The sequence below is a fragment of the Rhinolophus ferrumequinum genome, chromosome 25, assembly GCF_004115265.2.
Source record: "Rhinolophus ferrumequinum isolate MPI-CBG mRhiFer1 chromosome 25, mRhiFer1_v1.p, whole genome shotgun sequence".
Classification (NCBI taxonomy): domain Eukaryota; kingdom Metazoa; phylum Chordata; class Mammalia; order Chiroptera; family Rhinolophidae; genus Rhinolophus; species Rhinolophus ferrumequinum.
In genome coordinates this window covers 29,808,987-29,832,676 of record NC_046308.1, presented here as the reverse complement: position 1 = coordinate 29,832,676, position 23,690 = coordinate 29,808,987, and the positions used below count along the sequence as shown (strand labels likewise).

General features: G+C 37.4%; 1 protein-coding gene and 1 pseudogene across 1 annotated transcript; one reads left to right on the top strand and one right to left on the bottom strand.

Moving 5' to 3' along the window:
* The first annotated feature begins 1,413 nt into the window (after positions 1–1,413).
* Positions 1,414–1,798, top strand: LOC117017857 (60S ribosomal protein L30-like; annotated as a pseudogene).
* Positions 1,799–5,667: 3,869 nt separating this feature from the next.
* On the bottom strand, positions 5,668–6,087 carry LOC117017610 (small integral membrane protein 12-like). The gene has a single exon (XM_033098028.1). It carries the CDS (start codon positions 5,944–5,946, stop codon positions 5,668–5,670), a length of 279 nt encoding a protein of 92 aa, XP_032953919.1. The 5' UTR covers positions 5,947–6,087.
* Positions 6,088–23,690: the final 17,603 nt, after the last annotated feature.

The window sequence follows — 23,690 nt, the reverse complement described above, 5'->3', positions numbered from 1 at the left end:
CAGCAGGCCCTGGGGACTGGCATGTCCTGGGGCCAGCTTTGGACCCAACCAGAGAATCACCTGGCCACTTCTAAGGATGACACACACAAAGGGCAGATTGGGCAGGCCCAGAGCCCTGCTAAAGTGAATCCTGCTCTGCAGGGTCAGCCCTTGCAGAACTGCTCTTTCATTGTAGTCACATCCAGTCCTCACAACTAATCAGCCTGAAGATCAATCCCTCCCACTGACATGCACATAGCAACAAAGGTTCAATTACAACAGGAGGGCATACACAATCCCCACATGGGACACACCTGGAGCACCTTGCTCTGGTGACAAGGGAGACTGTGCCACTGGGTCCCCCAGGACAACTTCTACATGAGACCTCTGTACTAAAACAAGGAAACATAGCAGCCCTACCTAATACAAAGAAATACAGGGAGGCAGCCAAAATGGGGAGACAAAGAAATATGTTCCAAATAAAAGAACAGAACAAAGCTCCAGAAAAAGAACAAAACAAAATGGAGACAAGCGATCTACCGGTTAGATTGGTAGGATGACTGGTTATAGGATGCTCAGTTATAGGATGGTTATAGGATGCTCAGTGATCTCGGGGAGAACTTCAACAAAGAGATAGGAAACATTAAAATGTTGATAGAAAACATAAAAAAGAATCAGTGAAAAATAAATACAATAACTGAAATGAAGAATACATTAGAGGGAATCAACAGTAAATTAGATGAAGCAGAGGATCGAATAAGCGATTTAGAAGAAAAGATAGCAGAAAACACCCCAAAAATGAGAAATGTTTAAGGAACCTCTGGAACAACATCAAGAATATCAACATTTGCTTCATAATGGTACCAGAAGGAGAAGAAAGAGAGCAAGGAATTGAAAACCTGTTTTAAGTAATAATATGATGGAAAATTTCCCTAACCTGGTGAAGGAAATAGACATACAAACTCCGGAAGCACAGAGAGTCCCAAGCACGATGAACCCAAAGGGGCCCACACCAAGACACATCATAATTAAAATGCCAAAGGATGAAAGCAAAGAAAGAATCTTAAAAATGGCAATAGAAAAGCAGCTAGTTACCTACAAGGGAGCTCCCATAAGATTATTAGCTCATTTTTCAACAGAAACTTTGCAGGCCAGAACGGATTGGCAAAGTGATGAAAAGCAAGGACCTACAGCCAAGATTACTCTACCCAGCAAAGCTATCATTTAGAATTGAAGGACAGATGAAGAGTTCCCCAGACATGAAAAAGCTGAAGGAGTTCATCAATACTAAACCAGAACTACAAGGAATCTTAGAGTGACATTTTTAAGATTAAAAATAAAAGATAAAAAATATGAATAATTAGCCTTTCTCACTCCTCAGCCATCATGGTGGCTGCTCTTGGTTGGGGGCCATTCCGCACCTAAGGCAGGAAGATGATGGCTGCTAAAAAGACAAAAAAAATCACTGGAGTTAATCAATTCTAGGCTCAAACTTGTTATGAAAAGTTGAAAGTACATGCTAGGGTACAAGCAGACTCTGAAAATGATCGGACAAGGCAAAGCAAAACTGGTCATACTTTCCGACAACTGCCCAACCTTGAGGAAATCTGAAATAGAGTACTACACTATGTTGGCCAAGACTGGTATACACCACTACAGTGGCAATAATATTGAATTGGGCACAGTGTGTGGAAAATACTAGGGAGTATGCACACTGGCTATCAGTGATCCATGTGATTCTGATATCATTAGAAGCATGCCAGAACAGACTGGTAAAAAGTAAATCACGCAAAATTTTTCTTTAATAAAACTGGCCAGAGCTTGGTTTATTTTTCATATGCATATGAATAATAAAATGGCAGCAACTACATGCCTGTCAACAATTACTTTCAGTGTAAATGGATTAAATGCTCCAATAAAACAGTCGGGTGGCTGAATGGATAAGAAAGCAAGACACTTACATATGCTGCCTACAAGAGACTCACTTCAGATCAAAAGACACAGAGACTGAAAGCAAAGATATGGGGAAAAAATATTTCATGAAAATGGAAACAAACAAACAAACAAATAAAAAGCTGGAGTAGTAATACTTATACCAGACAAAATAGACTTTAAAACAAAGGCTGTAACAAGAGACAAAGAAGGATCCAGTAATCCCTCTTCTGGGTATTTATCTGTAAAAAACCCAAAATGCTACTTTGAGGGGACATGTGCATCCATATGTTCACTGCAGCACTGTTTACAATGGCCAAGATGTGGGGGCATCCTGGGTGTCCATTGATGGATGAATGGCTAAAGAGGAGGTGGTACACACATGCGATGGAATATTGCTTGGGCAGGGAAGGGAATAGGTACTTGCTATCTACGGTGACATGGATAGACTTGGAAAATATTGTGTTGACTGGAGTATGACAGACAGAGAAAGAAAGATCCAATGTGATTTCACTTATATGTAGAATGTAAAGAACAAAATAAACATATAAAACAGAAACAAACTCATAGATACAGAAAACATTTTGGTGGTTGCCAGATGGGAGGGGGTTTGTAAGTGGGTGAAAAAGGGGAAAGAGTCAAAAAGTACCAATTGGTTGTTACAAAGTAGTCGTGAGGATGTAGGGTACAGCATAAGGAATATAGTCAATAATATTGTAATAACTATGTATAGTGTCAGATGGGAACTAGACTAATCAGGGGGGATCACTTCTTAATTTATATAAAAGTTTGACCACTATGCTGTACACCTGAAATTAATATAAAATAATATCAAATCTAACTGTAATTGTAAAATTTAAAAAGGGAGGGAGGTGAAAGGGAGTAAGAGGTTCAAATCTCCAGGTATAAGACAAATAAGTCATGGGAATGTCATGTACAGCATAGGGAATATAGTCAATAATATTGTGTTTGCTTTATATGGTGTGAGATTGTTGCTGAACTTATCATGGTGATCTCTTCTTTAGGTCTAGAAATGTTGTTTGCACCTGAAACTAGTACAATATTGTATGTTAGCTATATTTTAATAAAATTTTTTAAAAATGAAAAGGGAAGGAGACAGGTAGGGTAGTAAGTACAGTGTATAATGGACTGAGGTATTTCAGTTGTAAGATAGGAGAGATGAGCATGTGTTTACATGCTGAGAGGAAAGGGCTAATGATGAGGGAGACATTGAAGTTACAGGAAAGGGGATGATCGCACCTAAATGTCTAACAATAAAGGAGTAATGAAGCAACACTAGACCTCGACTCAGTGGGATATTTTATTACACATACAGAAACTAAACACACAAAATTGTTATACTATATGATTGTACTACATAAATAATGTGTCCATATGCATAAAGTTTACATAGCAATGAGAAAACTAGGAAGTTTGTATGTCAGTGGAGCAGGATTAAGGCTGAGTACTTTCTTTTTAAATTCAGGTTTTTATTATTGTAAAAATATTTAATAATTAGAAAATGCCTTTTGGAAAAGATGAATCAGTCTATTCTGCATTCTTTTTTCTTCTTCTTTTTTTTTTGCCTAGTGCCAGAAATTCTAATTCTAGCTGCATAATATGAAGACAGATGAATCTGAATGTACAGCTTGCTTTGCCACTGGCCTAGTTAGTCATTTAACCATCTAAGCCTCAGTTTTCTAAAATATGTAAAATGGGGATAGTAATAATTACCGCTTCATAATTGTGAGGATTAAATGAGATGAAGCGTGTCCTTATGGTGTGTGGCAAATAGTAAGTGCTTCGTAAATGAGCTTTTGTCAGTGCTCTGAGTCAGATGCTCTGGTCTTTGGATGTCTTCACAGCAATTAACAGCATGGTACAGTGGAATGAGGAAAGGCTTTGGAACTGGACATGCCTTAGAGCTCTGTCTCTGATTTAGCAGTATAAACTTAAATGAAATAACTTCTGAGACTTAATTTCTACATATTTTTAAAAATACTATCTATCTTTTAAAATCAAAATTCTTAATCTACTTAACAAGATCTGGCCCAAGCTTGTCTCTCCAGCCTCACTTCATCTCTCTTCCCTGTACCCTCACACCCTAAAATGACTCCTCTTACTTATCCTTCAGATTTGTTTCCTCATTTTCTACCATCTATTGGATTGATTCAATCAACTTTACTCCCTTCCCATCACTCTACTTATTTATAAATTACATGCTCTAATTCTATTAATATTTTTTTCCATCTAGTCTGGACTTCCTTTTCTTTCTTTTCTTTTTTTTTTTAATTAAAGTTTATTGGGGTGACAATTGTTAGTAAAGTTACATAGATTTCAGGTGTAAAATTCTGTATTACATCCACTATAAATCCCATTGTGTGGTATGTATACACAATGGAATATTATTCAGCAGTAAGAAAAGATGAAATAGGATCATTTGTGACAACATGGATGGATCTTGAGAATATAATGCTAAGTGAAATAAGTCAGACAGAGAAAGCAGAGAACCATATGATTTCACTGATAGGTGGTATATAAACCCAAAACAACAAAAGAACAAGACAAACAAATGAGAAACAAAAACTCATAGACACAGACAATAGTTTAGTGGTTACCAGAGGGTAAGGGGGGAGGGGTGTGGGAGATGAGGGTAAGGGTGATCAAATATATGGTGATGGAAGGGGAACTGACTCTGGGTGGTGAATTCTGTTGATATTTTATAGGAATATAATGTTTTAGGTACCATCCGCACCTTCTCATATCATATGTCATTATTGAGCCATATTTTAATTTCACTGTTTTTATACCCCACCCCGTAAACCATTATTATTTTTCCTGTTTTATGTAGTCAATGTAAGGTATATTTACCTAGAAGCTTCTTTGCTCAACATTTCTTGTGAAACTCTTTTGATTTAGTTCCTTTTTTCATATACACCATTTAATAGTTCTTTCAGTGAATTTCTGTTAATGATAAAGTCTCAGTTTTCATTTATCTGAAAATGTCTTAATTTCACCCTCATTATTGCATGATACTTTAACTGAGTATAGGATTCTAGGTTTATGATGATTTTTCTCTTACACTTTTTTTTTTTTTTTTTTTTTTTGGTTCTCAGATGCCATTTTAATGAAGTTTTGCACTACACAGTGATAGGGAGTAAAAGATGGTGATTGTTTTTGAGCAAATTCACCTGCATCAAGGTGAATAGCCTGGGCTTCCAAGAACAGAAAAATGCTCTCCTTCCCCATGGAATCCTCTTCCTGAGATGATAGGACAGGATTTCAGGAAGAGTGAGCACAAAGGACAGGGTAAACTAGTGAAGGGAGACAGGTAGATTTTTTAATTCTTCCCATGCAAACAGGAACTAGACATGTAGTATCCCTGCTAAGAAAACACCCCAATCCCAGCTAGTTCCGCTTGAGGCCAAACTGCCTCCCCATGGAGACTGACAGCCGACGTTCATTTCATAACACTCCTCCCAGCAGCGTACCCAGAAGTGCAGAAGCCTGGGCAGTTGTGGCCAGTATACAACAGATGCAGCCTGCAGAACAAAACCCTCCAAGGCCTTCCTCTTCACTGGCCCCTCATCTGCTAGTATATCTGCCTGGCCACAGAAGAGCAGCCAGTACATACGTGGCAGGAAGGGCCAGAATAAGCAACAAAGCAAATGTGATGTGGGTTCTAGATGCTGGGTCAACATGGCGGCGAGACCAGTCACAGCCAACAGAAGGACCCATATGTCCCTGTCTTCTCCATTAGTTCTTCTCTGGGAGGTTGCTGTTCAGGACAGCTTTAGGAGCAAATTCCAGCTTGTCCTTGAGGCTCACCACCTGGGTGTGGTCTTTGCCTAGCAGCTCATCCAACTTGAGGTCCTCCCGGCGCTCTGAGATGCTCTTCTCCTCCTCCACAGGCTGGGGATCCTTTCCCCGGATGAACCATTCCAGGTGGTAGCCCACAGCCCTGACCACGAAGGCCACAGGAAATGTGACATAGGGAGCATAGGTACGTACCACGGTCCAAAACACAGGCCACATGACATCAGGCAGCCTGGTACAATTTACATCCACCCCATGCAGAGTAATGCAAGAGGGTACCTTGCTTTATGCAACAGTTGGGCCCCTGACACAATCTGAGCCGCAGCCCGCACTCGTCCGTCCGGCCCCCGCCCTCCGCTAGTTCGCCTCTCTTACACTTTGAAGATGGTATTCCATTGCCAATGGTTAATGTTGTAAGTCAGTCCACATGCCATTCCTCTGACAGTATCCTACCTTTTTGTTTAAAAACATTTCTCTATGTCTTTCTCTCTGGTTAAAAATATTTCTCTGTCTTGGGGCGGCCTGGTGGCTCAGGGGGTTGGAGCCCCGTGCTCCTTATGCCGAAGGCTGTTGGTTCAATTCCCACATGGACCAGTGTGCTCTCAACCACAAGGTTGCCAGTTCAATTCCTCGACTCTGCAAGGGATGATGGGCTCCTGCCCCTGCAACTAAGACTGAACACAGCACCTTGGACTGAGCTGCTGCTGAGCTTCCAGATGGTTCAGTCAGTTGGAGCGTGGGCTCTAAACCACAAGGTTGCCGTTGGATTCCTCGACTCCCGCAAGGGATGGTGGGCTGTGCCCCCTGCAACTAACAATGGCAACTGGACCTGGAGCTGAACCGCATCCTCCATAACTAAGATTAAAAGGACAACAACTTGACTTGGAAAAAGTCCTGGAAGTGCACACTGTTCCCCAATAATAATAATAATAATAATAATAAAAATAATAATAAAGTCCTGTTCCCATTCCCCAATTTAAAAAAAATACATTTCTCTGTCTTAAAATATTTTTTTGTCTCTGTGTTCTGTAGTTTTACTACTTTGTGTCTGGATGTGGATTTTCTTTATCATGCTAAGTACTCATTATGCTCCCTATATCTGAGAATCCATGTCTTTATCTAGTCTAGGAAATTGTCTTTGAACATTCTTTTGCATTTACTCAATTCTCTCATTCCAAAACCCATGATAGATATAACTTAACATTCTTAATCTATTCTCCATATTTTAATCTCATTTTCTCATTTTCCATTTCTTTATCTTTATGAACTTGATTAATTTTCATGATCCTATCTTTGAATTTATTAATTCTTTCTTCAACTGCTTTTAATTTACTTAATTCATTTTAATCTCAATGACTGTATTTTTTACTTCTAAATATTTTATTTAGTTATTTTTCAAATTTACCTAGGAATTTTAAAGCAGCTTTTGTCCCATCTTTTTCAATTCTCATTTTGTGTCTTCAGTAATTTTAAATATATTTATCTTATGGGCTTTTTCAACTTGTTCTATTGATGAAGTTCTTAAGGGTCTAATCTTGTTGGTTTTGTCTGATTTTTTTCTTTATTGCTTCCAATGACTTGCTTCTTTTTGTGTTTAGTAATTTTGAACTGTGAGCTCATCTCAGTAGTGATTTATTTGTGGACCACTGCATTACATTTATATTTATGTGGATGTGAAAGGAAGAGTTTGTGTCCTTCCAAGGAATATCTGCTTTGGCTTTCACCAAAGATATCAGCCTGGGACCACCTTTCTTGTTAATTTCTTCCCCAAGGTCATGTATTTTGAAACCCTAAATTCTGTGAAGCTCTGTAATTATGGAGTTTTTTGGGGACTTAGTCCCCTCCACCAGAACCCAGGCTGAGACAAATTAAGTGTTCACATCTTCCTTTATCTGATGGTATATATATATATATTTAGCTTATCCTTTCACTAATAGTGTAACCCAGTGAGGGTCCTGCATTACAGGAGGGTCTCCATTCAATTACTCACCTTTGGAGCAGTGTCGTCAAAGGTCTCGTTTCTTGAACTAGTATGGGCATTTCAATCTAAGCCTTATGGTTACTAAGATGATAACCTGTGTTCTTTCTACCTTCTGTACCCTCCTCCCACCCCGTGCCACAGGCTGTATCAGTTTATACTTTCCAATCTTGTTTTTACTTTATCTTTTGCTTTGAGGATGTGGACATTTCTCTAATTCTATGTAAGTTTAGCTATACATTTAAAGGATGTTTGCTGTACTTTGTTGACTCTTTCTCTCTACTAGCCCCAACTCTATTATAATTAATTAATTTATTACATAATTTTTATTTAGCGTTTGTTACCCCTTGGATCGAAAGCTTCATTCTATTTTGCTTACTAGTAAACCCCCAGAGCCTCACATAGTGCCTGATACGTATAAATGACAAATAAATGTCTGTGGAATGGATGGAGTTGTGAGATTTAGATGCAAAATGGTGTGAAATTAGCATATGACATGTGCACAATAACTAGAAGGCATTTGTTAATGGTGCCTTTTATTTTATTCTCCATTTATATGGATTGTCACTTCTGGATAAATAAAAAAGCTCCACATTACCTTTGCCACTCTCATAAGCCACTTTGATTTGGAGCAGCCCATGATATTTAGGTTTAAAGGCTTGGGTCCTCAAGCTTGGGTCCTCATATATTTTTTAAATACATTGGGGAGAGGGTGTGGATAGAAAACAGAGATGGGCATTTGATCCTACTGGACTAGCCTCTTTGACCTATATCCCAACATCTTTTCTTTTGATCTTTCTCTTCTCCAATTTGGTGCATTCTCCAGCACCCCTTGTGCTTTTATTGGACTAGCACAGAACTAACCATAAAAAGACTCAAGTTCTAGTCCAAGTTCTGCTACTGACAAGCTATGTGATCTTAGGCAGTTCACTTAACATTCTTGTCTTTAGTTCCTAATATGGGAAATCAGAAATTTGGACTCCATTGAAAGATCTTCCTTAATACAAATAGTTATAACTTACTATAAAATGTCTTACTAGTCAGACTATCTTCAACCTTTCAATACTAGCAAATCAGCATGTTTTCTTTCTCCAGTTTGGTTTTCTACCTTCTGTCCCTCACTGTGCCAGTTACCTCTCTCCTTCCAATCCCCCACCTTAGCCACTGGCTTATTCCCTATTATAACAGTTAAGCCACTTGAGGTGGAGTAATATCTGTATAGAATCTGCAGATTAATAAATGATTATCACTATAATAATAATAATTACACCTTCATTTTTACCCTGATCCTTTAAGCTCAAATTAGTCCACCCCACCCTCTTAAGTTGAAAAGTAAATAATTGCTTAGATTGTTTTTTTCCAAGTGTCTCACACGCCAGTGACACTTTGTCAATATCCTCCCTAGTTTATCAAGATGATGGGCACAGATGAGAGAAGAAACTCCTTCTTCAGTAAATCCCCCCTTCTTTTCTGATTATGATGTGAAGCAACGAATGTCCTGGAAAGAATGTTTGACTGGGGTTTGGTGGTTCTAGGTTGGTTTTACTGGGATATCTTGGTGTCTTTGTGCAAGACACTTCACCTCTCAAAGCCTCATTGTCCTCATCTGTGATAAGATAGGATTAGACAAGATGATTGGTAAGCATGGACCTTAGAGTCCCATAGACTGCAATTCAGATCGAGTGTCTGCTACTTTAGCAGCTGTATAACTTTGGGATGACTTAACTTCTCTGAGGCACAATTTCCTCCATTTACTAACTGCCCAGCCTAGGTTAGCTCTTAAGCTAAATATTTAAATTTGAATTCATTCCACTTCATCTCCTATGCCAATTAACTCAGTTTTCTCCCATTCTCACTCACCATTCTTTCTTTTTATCTTCTCCATCCAGAGACAATCCTCATTCTTTACAGTTGCTTGTCCCTACCTATCCTCACACTCCTTGGAATCACACAAACTCAGGCTTAAAGTTCACCAGAGTAGCCATTCTTCCTCGTATACCTAATATCATCACTAAGGAATCATATACCCAATTAGCAGTCTCCTCCCACTCCCCACCCAGGCCTTGCTTATGACGTTCTAGCAATAAGGAGCACACAGCTGCTGAATCAGCCTTTGCCATGTCAGGTCACCTCTCTCTCCATCTTGTCTATTCTTTTCAGTGGACTAGATTTTGCCACATGTTGAAAATTACAGCCTTTAATTTTGCATCTTACATCTTCACCCACAAGAAAGGACATGGATTCAATTATCTGGATCTCAAATTTAATAGTCTTGGAGAAGATATTTATTGGTCCATCTTGGGTCAGGTGAGAACATGGCAGGTCCTGTACTAGCCATGTAAATGGAGTAGGGATGCAGTTGTCATGAGAAAGGGGGCAAGCTTGGCTGATAGAGCAAAGTTATATTTTACCAAGATATTCATTCTAAAAACATACAAAAACAAAAATTAAATATAGCATAGATTACCTTTGAAAATCCCTTATGGATACACTGTATTAGAGAATTAAATCCAGTGTCTCAATAAGTCAAAAGTCACCAGTGTCTTTTCCAGTGTTGGAACATATTGTTGCTTCCTTATTAGATGATGCTTGTGGGTTATATTTAGTGGCCCTGTGATATAAAACAAAATAAAAACAAACAAAAACCTTTAAGTAGAGATTCATATTCATCCAGTAAGATACTATGTAGGGGCACATGTGGGCTGATTCATGCTGAGTGCAACATCACTCAGCATTACTTATACCATTGAGGTAACAATATCTCAATCTCTCCCTCCTTCATTTTTTCTCTCTTTTAATATGGTCATATAGTTAAATTCATATAAATTAAAAACATGAATAAGGCTTTTCCATTCTACTTCTTCAAGCCTCTTCAAAGACCTTACAACCTAATCTGGAAAACAGACTGGTAATGAGCAATGGGGATAGTAGCCACAATAGAGGCATGTACAATTGTCATGGGGGCTCACTGAAGAGGTATCTAATCCAGTATAGGAAGGGTCAGAAAAAAACTGTTCAGAAGAAGGGAGAACCAACCTGAAAGACAGATATGAGTTAGCCAGAATTGGAAAAAAGGTCATCCAGGCAGAATGTACCAAGTTCAGGAGGCAAGTTAGAGCATATCATGCTAGTTCAGGATAGGCTTTGAATGCAGGGGGAAATATGGCAGGAGACATAGGGGCCCAATGATCATGGAGAGCTTTGAATACTGTATTAGGGAGTTTGGAAATTATTCTAAAAGCAATAGGGAGCCATTGAATTAGGGGAGAAACACGATCAAGTTGTGTAGCAAAAAGAACATTTTTATTGTGATTTGCAAATTAAATTGAAGAACAACAATACCTTAGGGCAGGAGATCAATAAAGATCATTATAATAACCCATGCAAGAGATCATAATTACCTGGACCATTGGCTATGGACATAGAGGGGATGAGGGAAAGAAATCAGTGATGATGCTCTCTCAAATGTCTGGCTTAAGAACTGAGTGGTTGGTAACAAATAATAAGAGTAGCTTCCCAATTTCCAACTGGTTCCAAATTATTCTTCATATTTCCTTTCCAGTCATATCTTTTCTTCCTCCTGCTCCCCACTTTCAGAGGATGTAGCCCAGGATTGCACAGGTTTTCCTATCTTCATTGTGTATGATTATAGACTAAAAGACACTGAAAAGAACATTCTAATTTCAAGACCTCTGATTTCTTAGTCCCTAAAATGGTGATTGGATGGAGGCAGAGAAAATGTGGGACATAACAGAATAAAGAGAAAAATTGATGGGAGAAAAAATGATTTGCCTATCAGGAAGAAAGAGAAATTAAGAAATAAGTCCCATTTACAAATGTTTCAAAAAAAAATACCTAGGTATAAATTTAAACAAGAAGGTAAAAAACTGTAAATGGAAAACTATAAGACACCAAAGAAAGAAATTAAAGATACAAATAAATGAAAGCATATACTGTGCTCACAAATAGGAAGAATTAATGTCATTAAAATGTCCATACTACCCAAAGCAATCTGTAGATTCAATGCAATCCTTATCAAAATACCAATGGCAGTTTTCACAGATCTAGAACAAATAATATTAAAATTTATATGGAACACAAAAGAGCCTGAATAGCCATAGCAATCTTGAGAAAGAAAAACAAAGTTGGAGGTATCACACTGCCTGATATCAAACTATACTACAAGGCTATAGCAATCTAAAAACCATGGTACTGGCATAAAAACAGCCACATAGATCAACAGAAGAGAATAGAGAGCCCAGAAGTAAACATATGGTCATTTAGTCTATGACAAATGAAGCAAGAATATACAGTGGGGTAAGGACAGTCTATTCAATAAATGGTGCTGGGAAAACTGGACAGATACATGCAAAAAAATATGAAGATGGACCACCTTCTTAAACCACATACAAGAATAAATTCAAAATGAATGAAAGACTTAAATGTAAGACTTGAAACCATAAAACTCCTTAAAAAAAATCGGTAGTAAATGCTCCAACATTACTGTTAGCAATATTTTCTCTGATCTATCTCCTCAGGCAAGGGAAACAAAAGAAAAAATAAACATATGGGATTACATCAAACTAAAAAGTTTTTGCACAGCAAAAAAAAAAAAAGCAACAGCAAATTGAAAAGACAGCCTACTACATGGGAGAAGATATTCACCAATAATACATCTGATAAGGGGTAAATATCCAGAATTTATAAAGAACCCATACAACTGAACACCCAAAAAACAAGCAACCAAGTAACAAATGGGCAGAGGACCTGAACTGACATTTCTCACAAGAGGACATATACCTGGCCAAGAGACATATGAAAAGATGCTCAATGTCACTAATCATCAGAAAAATGCAAATAAAAACCACAATGAGATATCACCTCACACCTGTCAGAACGGCCATCATCAATATATCAACAAACAACAAGTGTTGGCAAGATGTGGAGAAAAGGGAACCCTTGTACACTCTTGGAGGGATTGCAAATTGGTGCAGACACCATGAAAAACGGTTTGGAGGCTCCTTAAAAAATTAAAAATAGAACTACCTTATGACGTAGCAATTCCACTTCAGGGTGTTTATCTAAAGAGACCCAAAACACTACTTCAAAAAGATATGTGCACCCCTATGTTCATTGCATCACTATTTACAATAGCCAAGACACGGAAGCAGCCTAAGTGCCCATCAACAGATAATTGGATAAAGAAGTGGTATATATACCCAATGGATATTACTCGGCCATAAAAAAAGAATGAAATCTTACCATTTGCGACAACATGGATGGACCGTGAGGGTATTTTGCTCAGTGAAATAAGTCGGACAGATAAAGACAAATACTATATGATCCCACTTATACAAATGTCTACAATTAAATTAGCAAACTCATCCTAGAAAAAGTGCTACATATTTCATTGCTGGATATCACTATGGTCACCTTTGAAGTACTCTCCTTGGGAAGCTATGCACCGACGCCAGGGCCTAGTCCACCCTTCAAAGCAATTTTGGAACTCTTTCTGAAATGGCCATCAGAGCTATCATTGTATTACACTTGATGTCGTGAATGTCATCAAAATGTCTTTATCTTAGGGTAAAGAATCAAGTCATTGGGGGCAATATCAGATGAGTAGGGAGAATGTTCCAATAGTTATTTGTTTACTGGCTACAACTTCCTCAGGGACAGTGCCATGTGAACTGTGCATTGTCGTGAAGCAAGAGCCATGAATTGTTGGTGAAAATTTCAGGTAGTTTTTAACTTTTTCACGCAGGCTTTTCAGCATTTCCAAACAGTTAACTCGGTTAACTGGTTGTCCAGTTGGTACAAATTCATAATGAATAATCCCTCTGATAACAAAATAGTTTAGCAACACTGTTTTGACTCTTGATTTGGACTGATGGAACTTTTTCAGTTGTGGAGAATTGGCTCACTTCCAATGTGCGTTTTGATGCTTTGTTTCAGAATTGTAGCAGTACACCTATGCCTCATCACCAATGATAACATGGCCCAAAACATCGTCCTGCCTTTCCAAAAGGTCTTGGCAAACTTAGACTCTCTTGCTTTTGTTCATCGGTGAGCTCCCTTGGGACCGTTTTCGCACACACCTTTCTCATGCCAAGATTTTCAGTTACGATTTTCCTAACTGTTTCTCTATTGCTGTTTACTTGGTCTACTATGCTTCTCACAGTCAGCCAATGATTTTGACGCACAATTCGACAAATTTTTGCAATGTTTATTGCAAAATGTTTATCTGCTCATTACTGGCCACCCTGACCTCTCTTCATCAGTGACAGATTCTCTTCCCTCAGAAAAATGTTTAATCTATTTGTACATTGCTTTTTTCTTCATGGCATTATCCCCATAAACTTGTACTAACATGTCCCTGATTTCACTTCCATTCTTGCCAAGTTTAACAAGAAATTTAATGTTTGTTCATTGCTTTAATTCAAGCTCAGACATTCTGACAATGGCACACAAAAACACACAACAACAATAATGAATGCCACTCAGCAAGACACTGACACACGTTGACACGAACACAACTGTGAGACACTGATATACCAAGGTTATGAAACCTTACCAAGCTTTTTGTACAGTGCTTCCAGTGTAAGCACACGGTGGCAAGTTTGTGAACTTCATTGTCAGATCTCATATGTGGAGTCTAAAGAACAAAATAAGCCAAAAAACAAAACAGAAACAGACTCATAGATACAGAGAACAAACTGATGGTTGCCGGGTGGGGGGGGGAGGTTGGGGAGCTGGGTAAAAAAGGGGAAAGGAATTAAGAAACACAAATTGGTAGTTACAAAATAGTCATAGGGATATAAAGTACAGCATAGAGAATATAGTCAATAATGTTGCAACAACTATGCATAGTGCCAGGTGGGTACTCAACTAATTGGAAAGATCACTGCATAAATTATATAAATGTCTAACCACTATGCTATACACCTGAAACTAATGTAAAATAATATTGAATGTCAACTGTAACTGAAAAAAATAAAAGTAAAAAAACTGCTAAAATTAAAAAAAAAAAATGATTTGGACAGCAGTTGAAAAACAATTACAGTACCCCCTTTTTCCTTGGTAACCCAATTCCTGACATGCCAATTTCCTTGCAGTTCCCAAACTCTCCACATCAAAGCTTTCGTGGTGATGGGTAACCTTGACCACGGTTGCCTCATCTTATTCAAAGCCTAGAAGGCCTATTTCACTTCACAGGAGATTGCAACACAAAAAGCCATTGAGAAAAGGAAAAGTAATAGGTGAGACTTTGAACAGGATGGATTTCTCCTGACTCTTTTGTTTTTGGTTATAGACCAAAGGGCACACATGAATCCCAGTTCTTAGGATTAAGAGATTACCTTTAGGAAAAAAAAAAGAAAAATAGATAGTGCTAATTAATTTTTATTTGTGGCCTCCACCCTTTTCCTGCTCTCTATTCGTCTTTTGTCTGGTCCCAGGGAAAACCTGTGGGAGAGGCCCAGCCTGTCAGCAGAATTGGCTCCTCCACAGCCAGGGACTGACTGTGGCTACTGTGAGCACCTTGCCCCAGCCACTCCTCTTCCCCTTCCGATTGTTACACAACAGCGAAGCAAGCAGATGGAGAGTCCAGCTTGTGCTTTTCTTTCTGGGCTATCAGGCTTCTCAAAGAATCTCTTTGTTAGTTAATATCAACTTCTCCCCAAAGGCCTACAGTGGGAGCCAAGGGGGCTGAGCCTAAATGGGCTGGAGGCTTCTGTGAGGGGTGCCGGATGGATGGGAACTTGCTGGTGGCCTCTGCAGTAACATTGGCATCTTCGTGTTTTCCAGGGTAAGAGTAATCTAGCACTTTCAAAGTCCTTTCTAAGACTCGCCTCCTAAAGGAAGCCCTTCTGATTATTCCCATTCCTGCTCTGATTGTATCTTCATTGAGCATTCTCTCGGGCTGGCATGCAGGTAATGCCTCTCTTCCTGAGGCATTTCATAAACCACTAAAAGTACAAACAGAAAAAAAAAAAGGCAAATGTATGGGTCAAAGACACAGTTAAACCAAGATTCAATCAAAATCTTGTGCTCTTTCTACTACACCAAGCATTCTGATCCACACAATACTGTGCAATCAATTACTTTAGTTTCAGATGCCCAGTGGAGAGATCAAATCCATTTGCAGGCCTTGTAGTGCTGCAATGAAATGAAAAAGCACTCGTGGCCTGAATTTCCTCACACACAGGACTCTCTTTCTGGAAGCCTGCAGTGTTTAAGGAGTATTTAAATGGTGGTCTTCATTGCTCCAGGTCATAGCTTTTCCCTTTTCCAAACAGGCACTATCAAGGACTTCTGACACAGTGACCTTCAGATTAGGGTACAAAACAACCAGCCTTAAGGAAGGAAATAGGACATGAAGTTTACACAGCATGTACTTTGTTCTCGCTGTCAAGAGGCAGCAAGAGTAGAAGGGGTTGCACAGAGGAGTGTTTCAGAGCATCAACTTTGAAATCAGATGGCCCATGGGGGGGACAAATCCTGATACTGTCATTTATTCATTGGGTTTACTTATTTATTCAAAGTTTACATACCACTCTCTAAACTATATATCTTCATTCATAAAATGGAATTTATGATAGCTACCTAAGGGAGCTGTCATGAGGATTAAATGAAGTAATATAATTATAAAGTACTTAGCACATGCTACTTCTTCAACAAGTGGTGGCTGGCATAATGGAAGAATTCTGTACTGACCAGGTTTAAGTTTGAATTCCGTCTCTTGTCTCTGCGAACTTGAGCAAATCACTTAACCTCTCTGGGTCTCAGTTTTCTCTTCTTCAGTGACGGATTGGATTGATAATATCCAAGTTCCCTCCCAGCTATAAAATTCTTTAGGTATGTGTGGCCACCAACCTCATCTCCATGTCTGACTCCCAACTAAACAAACCTCTCAAGGGTGGGGACCATTTTGCTTATCACTTTAGAGTCAAGGACAAAAACAGGGCTTAGGGGATATTTGTTTTTTTCCAGTAGGAAAAAACCTGGGTGCTGGGATTATCTTTCTTGGTGCCTTGGGTACCTACAGTGTAAGCGTGGATCAGCTGAAGGATCTTCATCCGCTGTCCTAACCTTAGGTAACAAAGAGACATCCCAGAAAGGCCAAATCATCACACATGCTGCAGAAAGGCTGACTGAGGGCTGGTGACTTGATGGCTGGCAGGCCCATTCTCATCTAACTGGGCTTGAATCCAGCCAGAATGAAGGAACACCAGCGTGTGTTATGCCAGAGAGCAGGAAGCTGTTACCTCCTTCCTTTTCCTTCCAGATAGGACTAAACATGACAGGTCTTTGAACTAGGTTACTTTACCATTTGGGTGGCACGAAATAGCTAAATGCTAAGCCCATGCCCTCTCCTCAGTTCTTTTTCAAAACAATCAAATGAAAAATAGAAACCCTTCCAAATTCACATCTGTTGAATTTGTAATTCTTTCTTCTAACTTTTCCAGACATTGGTGCTTTAGTTCGATTATTTCTGTTGGCTTGAGCAGAAAAAGATTTATCATCAAATAAATCCTGAATATGTCACTGACCCATCTTTGCATCTCCCTCATCCAGCCAGGAAAGATTCTTCACTTTTAGGAACTCATGTCATTAGATTAGGTCCATCTGTATAATCCAGGATAATCTTCCTATCTCAGAATCCATATTCTTAGTCTGCAAAGCCCCCTTGGCAATATAAAGCAGCACATTTTAAGGATTAGAGAGAGCATGGACATCTTTGGAGACCATTATTCTGCATACCATACACCCCTTGAATTCACTTATAAACTGGAGTCTGCCCAACCTTTTGTCAGTTTGGGCTGCTATTGTCAGATAAGACCGATGGAATTTCCAGTGCATACTTGTTGGTGATTTGGGGTTCTCCTCTTTTCAAGATCTTTACATGATCCTTTGCTGATTCTCTGCTTACTCCCACACAAATGGTGATACCTTCTGGGTCTTGTAGTTACAGATTATTTATCATCACCTGCTTGTATTTTTGTGATTTGTTGAATAATGTATACTTAGTTCTGAAGTAAATGTTGTCCATGGGTTTTTAATTTGTGTTCCATGCTTTTGGAGCAGATTAGTAGATATTCAAAGTATGGGGCTACCACTGCCACCTTTCCTATATCCTCTGTCTCTCCTTTTTTCAACTTTATTCAAGTATAATTGACAAATAAAATTGTAAGATATTTAAAGTGTACATAATGGTGATCTTATATATGTATACATTGTGAAAGGATTTCCAACATCTAGTTAACACATCCAATCCATCACCTCACATATTTATCTTTTTTATGATAACATTTAAATTCTACTCTTGAAACAAATTTTAACTATATAATGCAGTGTTATCAACTATAATCAACGTGTTTCATACTTTGCTTTGCTTTTATAAAGATGATACCAGTGATGGTGAATATCTATTGAGAATTTGCTATATACCAGGCATTGAGGATACAAATACATATTGAAAAGGCAAGAATTAAAGAGGAAGAGTTGTCTTTATTTGCAGATGACATGATATTACATATAGAAAAGTATATCATTTTTATCAAATGAATATATATTTAACACAATACATATCAAAAGTCTTTGTAAACCTCAGTTACTAAGGATTATATAGTATTCAAATTATTGGAATGTATAAATAAATTTGAAACTGGATTATATGGATTTCTGTTAAAGATATACAAAACAAATATTCCAAAAGTTACTGTTGATATTGTTTCAGAAATATGCAAAACTATCCTGTTCAAGAAGATGCAATTTGGGATGCGGTGTGTTGAGGAAAAAGAATCCAGTGTCAGAGAAAAAAAAACAAAGGCAAAACACCATCATTCTTGCTTATCTAAACAGTGATAGTGTTCTAGGATAAGTGAAACACTTACTTGATTGCCTTGGGAAAGGTTTTTCTTTTATTAATTTAAGGGAGAGAAAAGCAATTAAGCACAAAAAAATCTTGAGATTGAAAGTTATGCTATTAAAACTTTTGCCTTTTTACCGATTTGAATCAGGCATTTCTTCTTCTACATGACAAAAAAGTGAAAAAGAGTACAAAAAGTAAGTGTACGCTTCTGCTTCTGGAAAGATGGAGTACATGCACTTTTCCCTATTCGTTCTGCTAAATACAACTAAATCCCCTGCACATGATATATAAAACATCATAAGAGGACTCTAAAAGTTGGAGAGAGGAAGGCAAACCAGTAGGGGCCTTGAGACCAGAGAAATGGGCTCCTCATTGTTTTATTTTGCCTCATATATTCCAGACCAGGAGCTGAAGAAGCCAGCAACCTGGAAATGACAATAGCTATGGGGGGGAAAAAAACAAAAAAACAGAAGCACGCTCTCTCTGGCCAAAGGACCAGGAAGCCTAGTGAGACAGAAAACTTTCAGACAATAACCACTATACTACAGTGAAAGTCCACACACAAAATCCAGTGGCACCACCTCACACCTATGTCAGCAAAGGGAAAGTGTGGAGCCTGCATGTCTACTCTTGCAACTCTGGAATGAGACACCCCAACATCCTTGACAGAGTGGTATCAGAGAAGGCTAAGTAGAGAGCTGAGATTTTCATCCCCATCAGCTAGAAACAAGCTCCTTTACTGTGGAGTCATTGAGACTACAAAGGGAGCCTGGACTTCCACTGCCACCTGGCAGCAATAAGGCTACACTTTCTTCCTTCCACTGGGGTGTCGTCAGAGGAGGCCTAGTAGAAAGTCAGGACTTTCACCGTCAAACAGTGGTAATGAGGTCTCTCTACCATGTTGTCAGTGGAGACAACATGGGAAACTGGAACTTTTATTCCTGTCCAGAAGTAATGAGAAATATCCCTCATCCCAGATGTCAATGGAGACTGAGTATAAAACTTGGAGTTACACCTCCACCTGGTAGTAAAACGCTGTACCCACCTTTCTCTGCAAGAGCAGTGTCAGAAAAATCCAACTAAAATAGAAGGTTTAAATGAGATTCAAAGTACCAAAATATTCGTATATGAAAATGTCCAGGTTTCAGTTGAAAATCACTTGTCATACCGAACATCAGGAAGATCTCAAACTGAAAAAAGTAATAGATGCTAATGTCAAGATGACAGAAAAGTTAAAATTACCTGACAAAGATTATAAAGCATCCATGATAAAAATCCCTCAACTATTGATTGTCAACAAAGAAGAATCAACTGTTAATTATTTCTTCAAAAGTAATTATCTGACTTCAAATTTAAAACTGATATACAATTACTACTTTTTAAAAACCTTCACATTTAAACTGATCCAGCCTGTTTACTAGCTAAGAAACTAAATTCTATAAGTCAACATGAGAAATATTTGCTTTATTCCCTATAAATATTTATTAAGTATATTCAAAATATGTATCATTTGTGTAACTAATACATGTTAAAATAGAAGACTGCCATTAAATTTGTTGTGTTGACATTAAACCCTAGTGTCCAAAGGTATTATTAAAGTTTATGAATAAAGTATAATATAGTATAATAACAAAAGATTTCTAATGCTTCATTAAGAAATTACAAATATGCTTGAAATAAATTAAAAAATAGAAAGCCTCTGCAAAGACATAGGAAGTCTCATCAAAGAAATAGAAGATATAAAGAAGAACCAAATGGAAATTTTAGAACTGAAAAATATAGTAACTGAAATGAAAAGCTCAATGGATTGGTTCAACAGCAGAATGGAGGGAACAGAGGAGTGAATCAGTGAACTGGAAGATAGAACAATAAAAACTACTCAATTTGAACAACAGAGAGAAATAGACATGGGTGAGAGAAAAAACAGAGCCTCACGGGCGTGTGGTATGATAACCAAAAACCTGACATTCTTGACATCAGAGTCCTGAAAGAAGAAAAAGAGAATAAGACCCAAAAAGTACGCAAGAATATAAGGACTAAAACTTTCCCAAATTTGGAAAAACAAGCCTATAAATTTAAGAAGCAGAGCAAATTCCAAAACAGGATAAATCCAAATATGCCAATTTCAATACACATCATAATTATTTCTGAAAACTAAAGAAAAAGAAAAACATCTTGAATGCAGTGAGAGAGAGAGAAAGGATCCATTACCTATGGGAGGAAAAACTATTCAAATTGTAGCAAATGTTTCATCAGAAACCATGGAGACCATAAGAAGTGGCACAATATTTTTCTAGTGCTGAAAGAAAAGAACTGTCAACCCAGAATCTTATACCCAAAGAAAATATTGTTTGGAATAAAAAGAAAATCAAGACATTTTCAGATAATAGAAAATTAAGATACTTTGCTTCCAACAGATATACCTTAAAAAAATGACTAGAGGAAGTTTCTATAAAAAAAAGGAAACAATAAAAGAAGGAAACTTGGAACATTAAAAAGTAAGAAAGAGCATGGCAAGCAAAAAACATAAGTAAATACAGAAGCTTTCCTTCTCTTGAGTTTTCTAAATTATGTTTGAGAGTTGATGCAAAAATTACAATGCTGTCTGATGTTTCTAAATGTGTGTAGATGAAATATTTGAGATAATTATATTATAAATGGGGGATAATAAAGGGATATAAAGGGAAGCAAGGTTTCTGTATTTTACTCAAACTGATAAGTGACAACACAAGGTGTTATGAATATGTAATGTAATAGATAGAACAACCATTAAACAGCTACACCAAGAAATACACTAAAAAAACAATAAACATAAAAGGGAATTATAAAAATGTTCAAGTAACCTACAGAAAGTCAGGGAAAAAAGAAATGATAAACAAGGAGGAAAAAAAACAGAGTACATAAAAAATGGCAGACTCAAGCCCCAACATATCAATAATTGTTTTAAATATAAATGATCTAAACACAGCAATTTAAAAACAGAGACTGGCAGAGTGGATTTAAAAAAATGATCCAACTATATGCTGTCTATAAGAAACTCATTTCAAATATGATATAAGCAAGATGAAAGTAAAAGGATGGAAAAAGATGTGCCATACAAATATTAATCAAAGGAAGGCAGAAGTGACTCTATTGATATTAGAAAAGTAAACTCAGGGCAATAAAAATTACCAGAGACAGAGAAGGAAATTATATAATGATAAAAAGGTCAGTCTGCCAAGAAGCCATAGCAATTCTAGCCCCAAACTACGGGGCTAAAAAATGTGTTAAGCAAAAAATAATAGAAATGGAAGGAGAAAATACAAGTTCATAGTTTTACTTGGAGATTCAACACCTATCTCTCAATTGAGTAACTAGACTGATAATCAGCAAAGATATAGAAAAACTCAACATGACCATCAACCAACAGAGTCTAATCAATATTTATGGAACTCACCACCCAACAATGGCAGAATACACATTTTTCAAAGTGCACAGAGAACATATACCAAGATATATCTTTCTGTATCTTTGGACACTCAGTACCTATCTCAATCTCAATACCTGGCACTGAGTTGAAAGACTTAATGAACAATGATTTGCCTTTACAGGTCTATTCCTGAAGCTGCAAAGGGAGAAGGATCATGTGGCTGCCTTCAGGATCATAGATTACACTACTGAATCCATATCTTTTCAATAAATTCCCTTTCTTCATATTTTTGAGTCATTTAGATCTAAGTTCAAATTCCTGGTATTTCTACCACATTGACACCAATAGACAGATCTTCCAGACAGAAAATCAACAAGGAAACAGTGGCCTTAAATGACACACTAGACCAGATGGATTTAATTAATGTTTTTAGAGAATTTCACCCCAAAGCAGCAGAATATACATTCTTTTCAGGTGCACATGATATATTTTCCAACATAGTCCCATGGTAGGCCACAAACAAGTCTCAATAAATTTAAGAAAATTGAAATCATATCAAGTGTTTTTACTGACTACGATGGTATGAAACTAGAAATCAATTACAAGAAAAAAAACGAAAAATCACACAAACACCTGGAGACTAAATAACATGCTACTAAATGAATGGGTCAACAACGAGATCAAATAAAAAATCAAAAGATACCTTGAGACAAACAAAAATGAATACACAATGACCAAAATCTATGGGACACAGTGAAAGCACTCATAAAAGGTAACTTCATAGCAATGCAGGTCTACCAAAGAAACAAGAAAAATCTCAAATAAACAGTCTAACTTTAACTGGAAAAAGAACAGCAAACAAAGCCCAACATGAGTACAAGGAAGGAAAAAATAAATAGCAGAGCACAAATAAACAAAATAGAGGCTAAAAAATAATACAAAAGATCAATGAAATCAAGAGCTAGTTTTTTAAAATACAAACAAAATTGACAAACCTTTAACCAGACTCATCAAGAAAAAGAGAGGACCCAAATAAATAAAATCAGAAATAAAAGAGAAGTGACAACTGACACCAAAGAAATACAAAAAAATTTTAAGAGAATGCTATCAACAACCATATCCCAACAAATTAGACAATCTGGAAAAAAAATGGATAAATTCCATTTCCCAAACCTGAATCAAAAAGAAACAGAAAATCTGAACAGACTGATTACTACCAACAACATAAAATCAGTAATCAACAAGCTCCCAACAAACAAAAGTTGTGGACCAGATGGCCTCACAGGTGAATTTTACCAAACATTGAAAAATGAATGAACACCTATTCTTCTCAACTATTCCAAAAAATTCAAGAGGGAAGTCTCCAAAGCTCATTCTGCAAGGCCACCATACCCTGATTCCAAAACCAGACAAAGATATTACAAAAAAAAAAAAAACCTGTAGGTGGATATTCCTAATGAACATAGGTGCAAAAATCTTCAACAAAATATTAGCAAAGCAAATTCAGTAATACATTAAAAAGATCATACAACACAATCAAATGGGTTTCATTCCTGGTATGCAAGGTTGGTTCAATATCCACAAATTAATTAACATGAAACACAGCATAAACAAAATGAAAAATAAAAATCATATTGTCATATCAATAGATTAATAAACAGCATTTGACAAAGTCCAGCATCCATTTATGATAAAAACTCTCA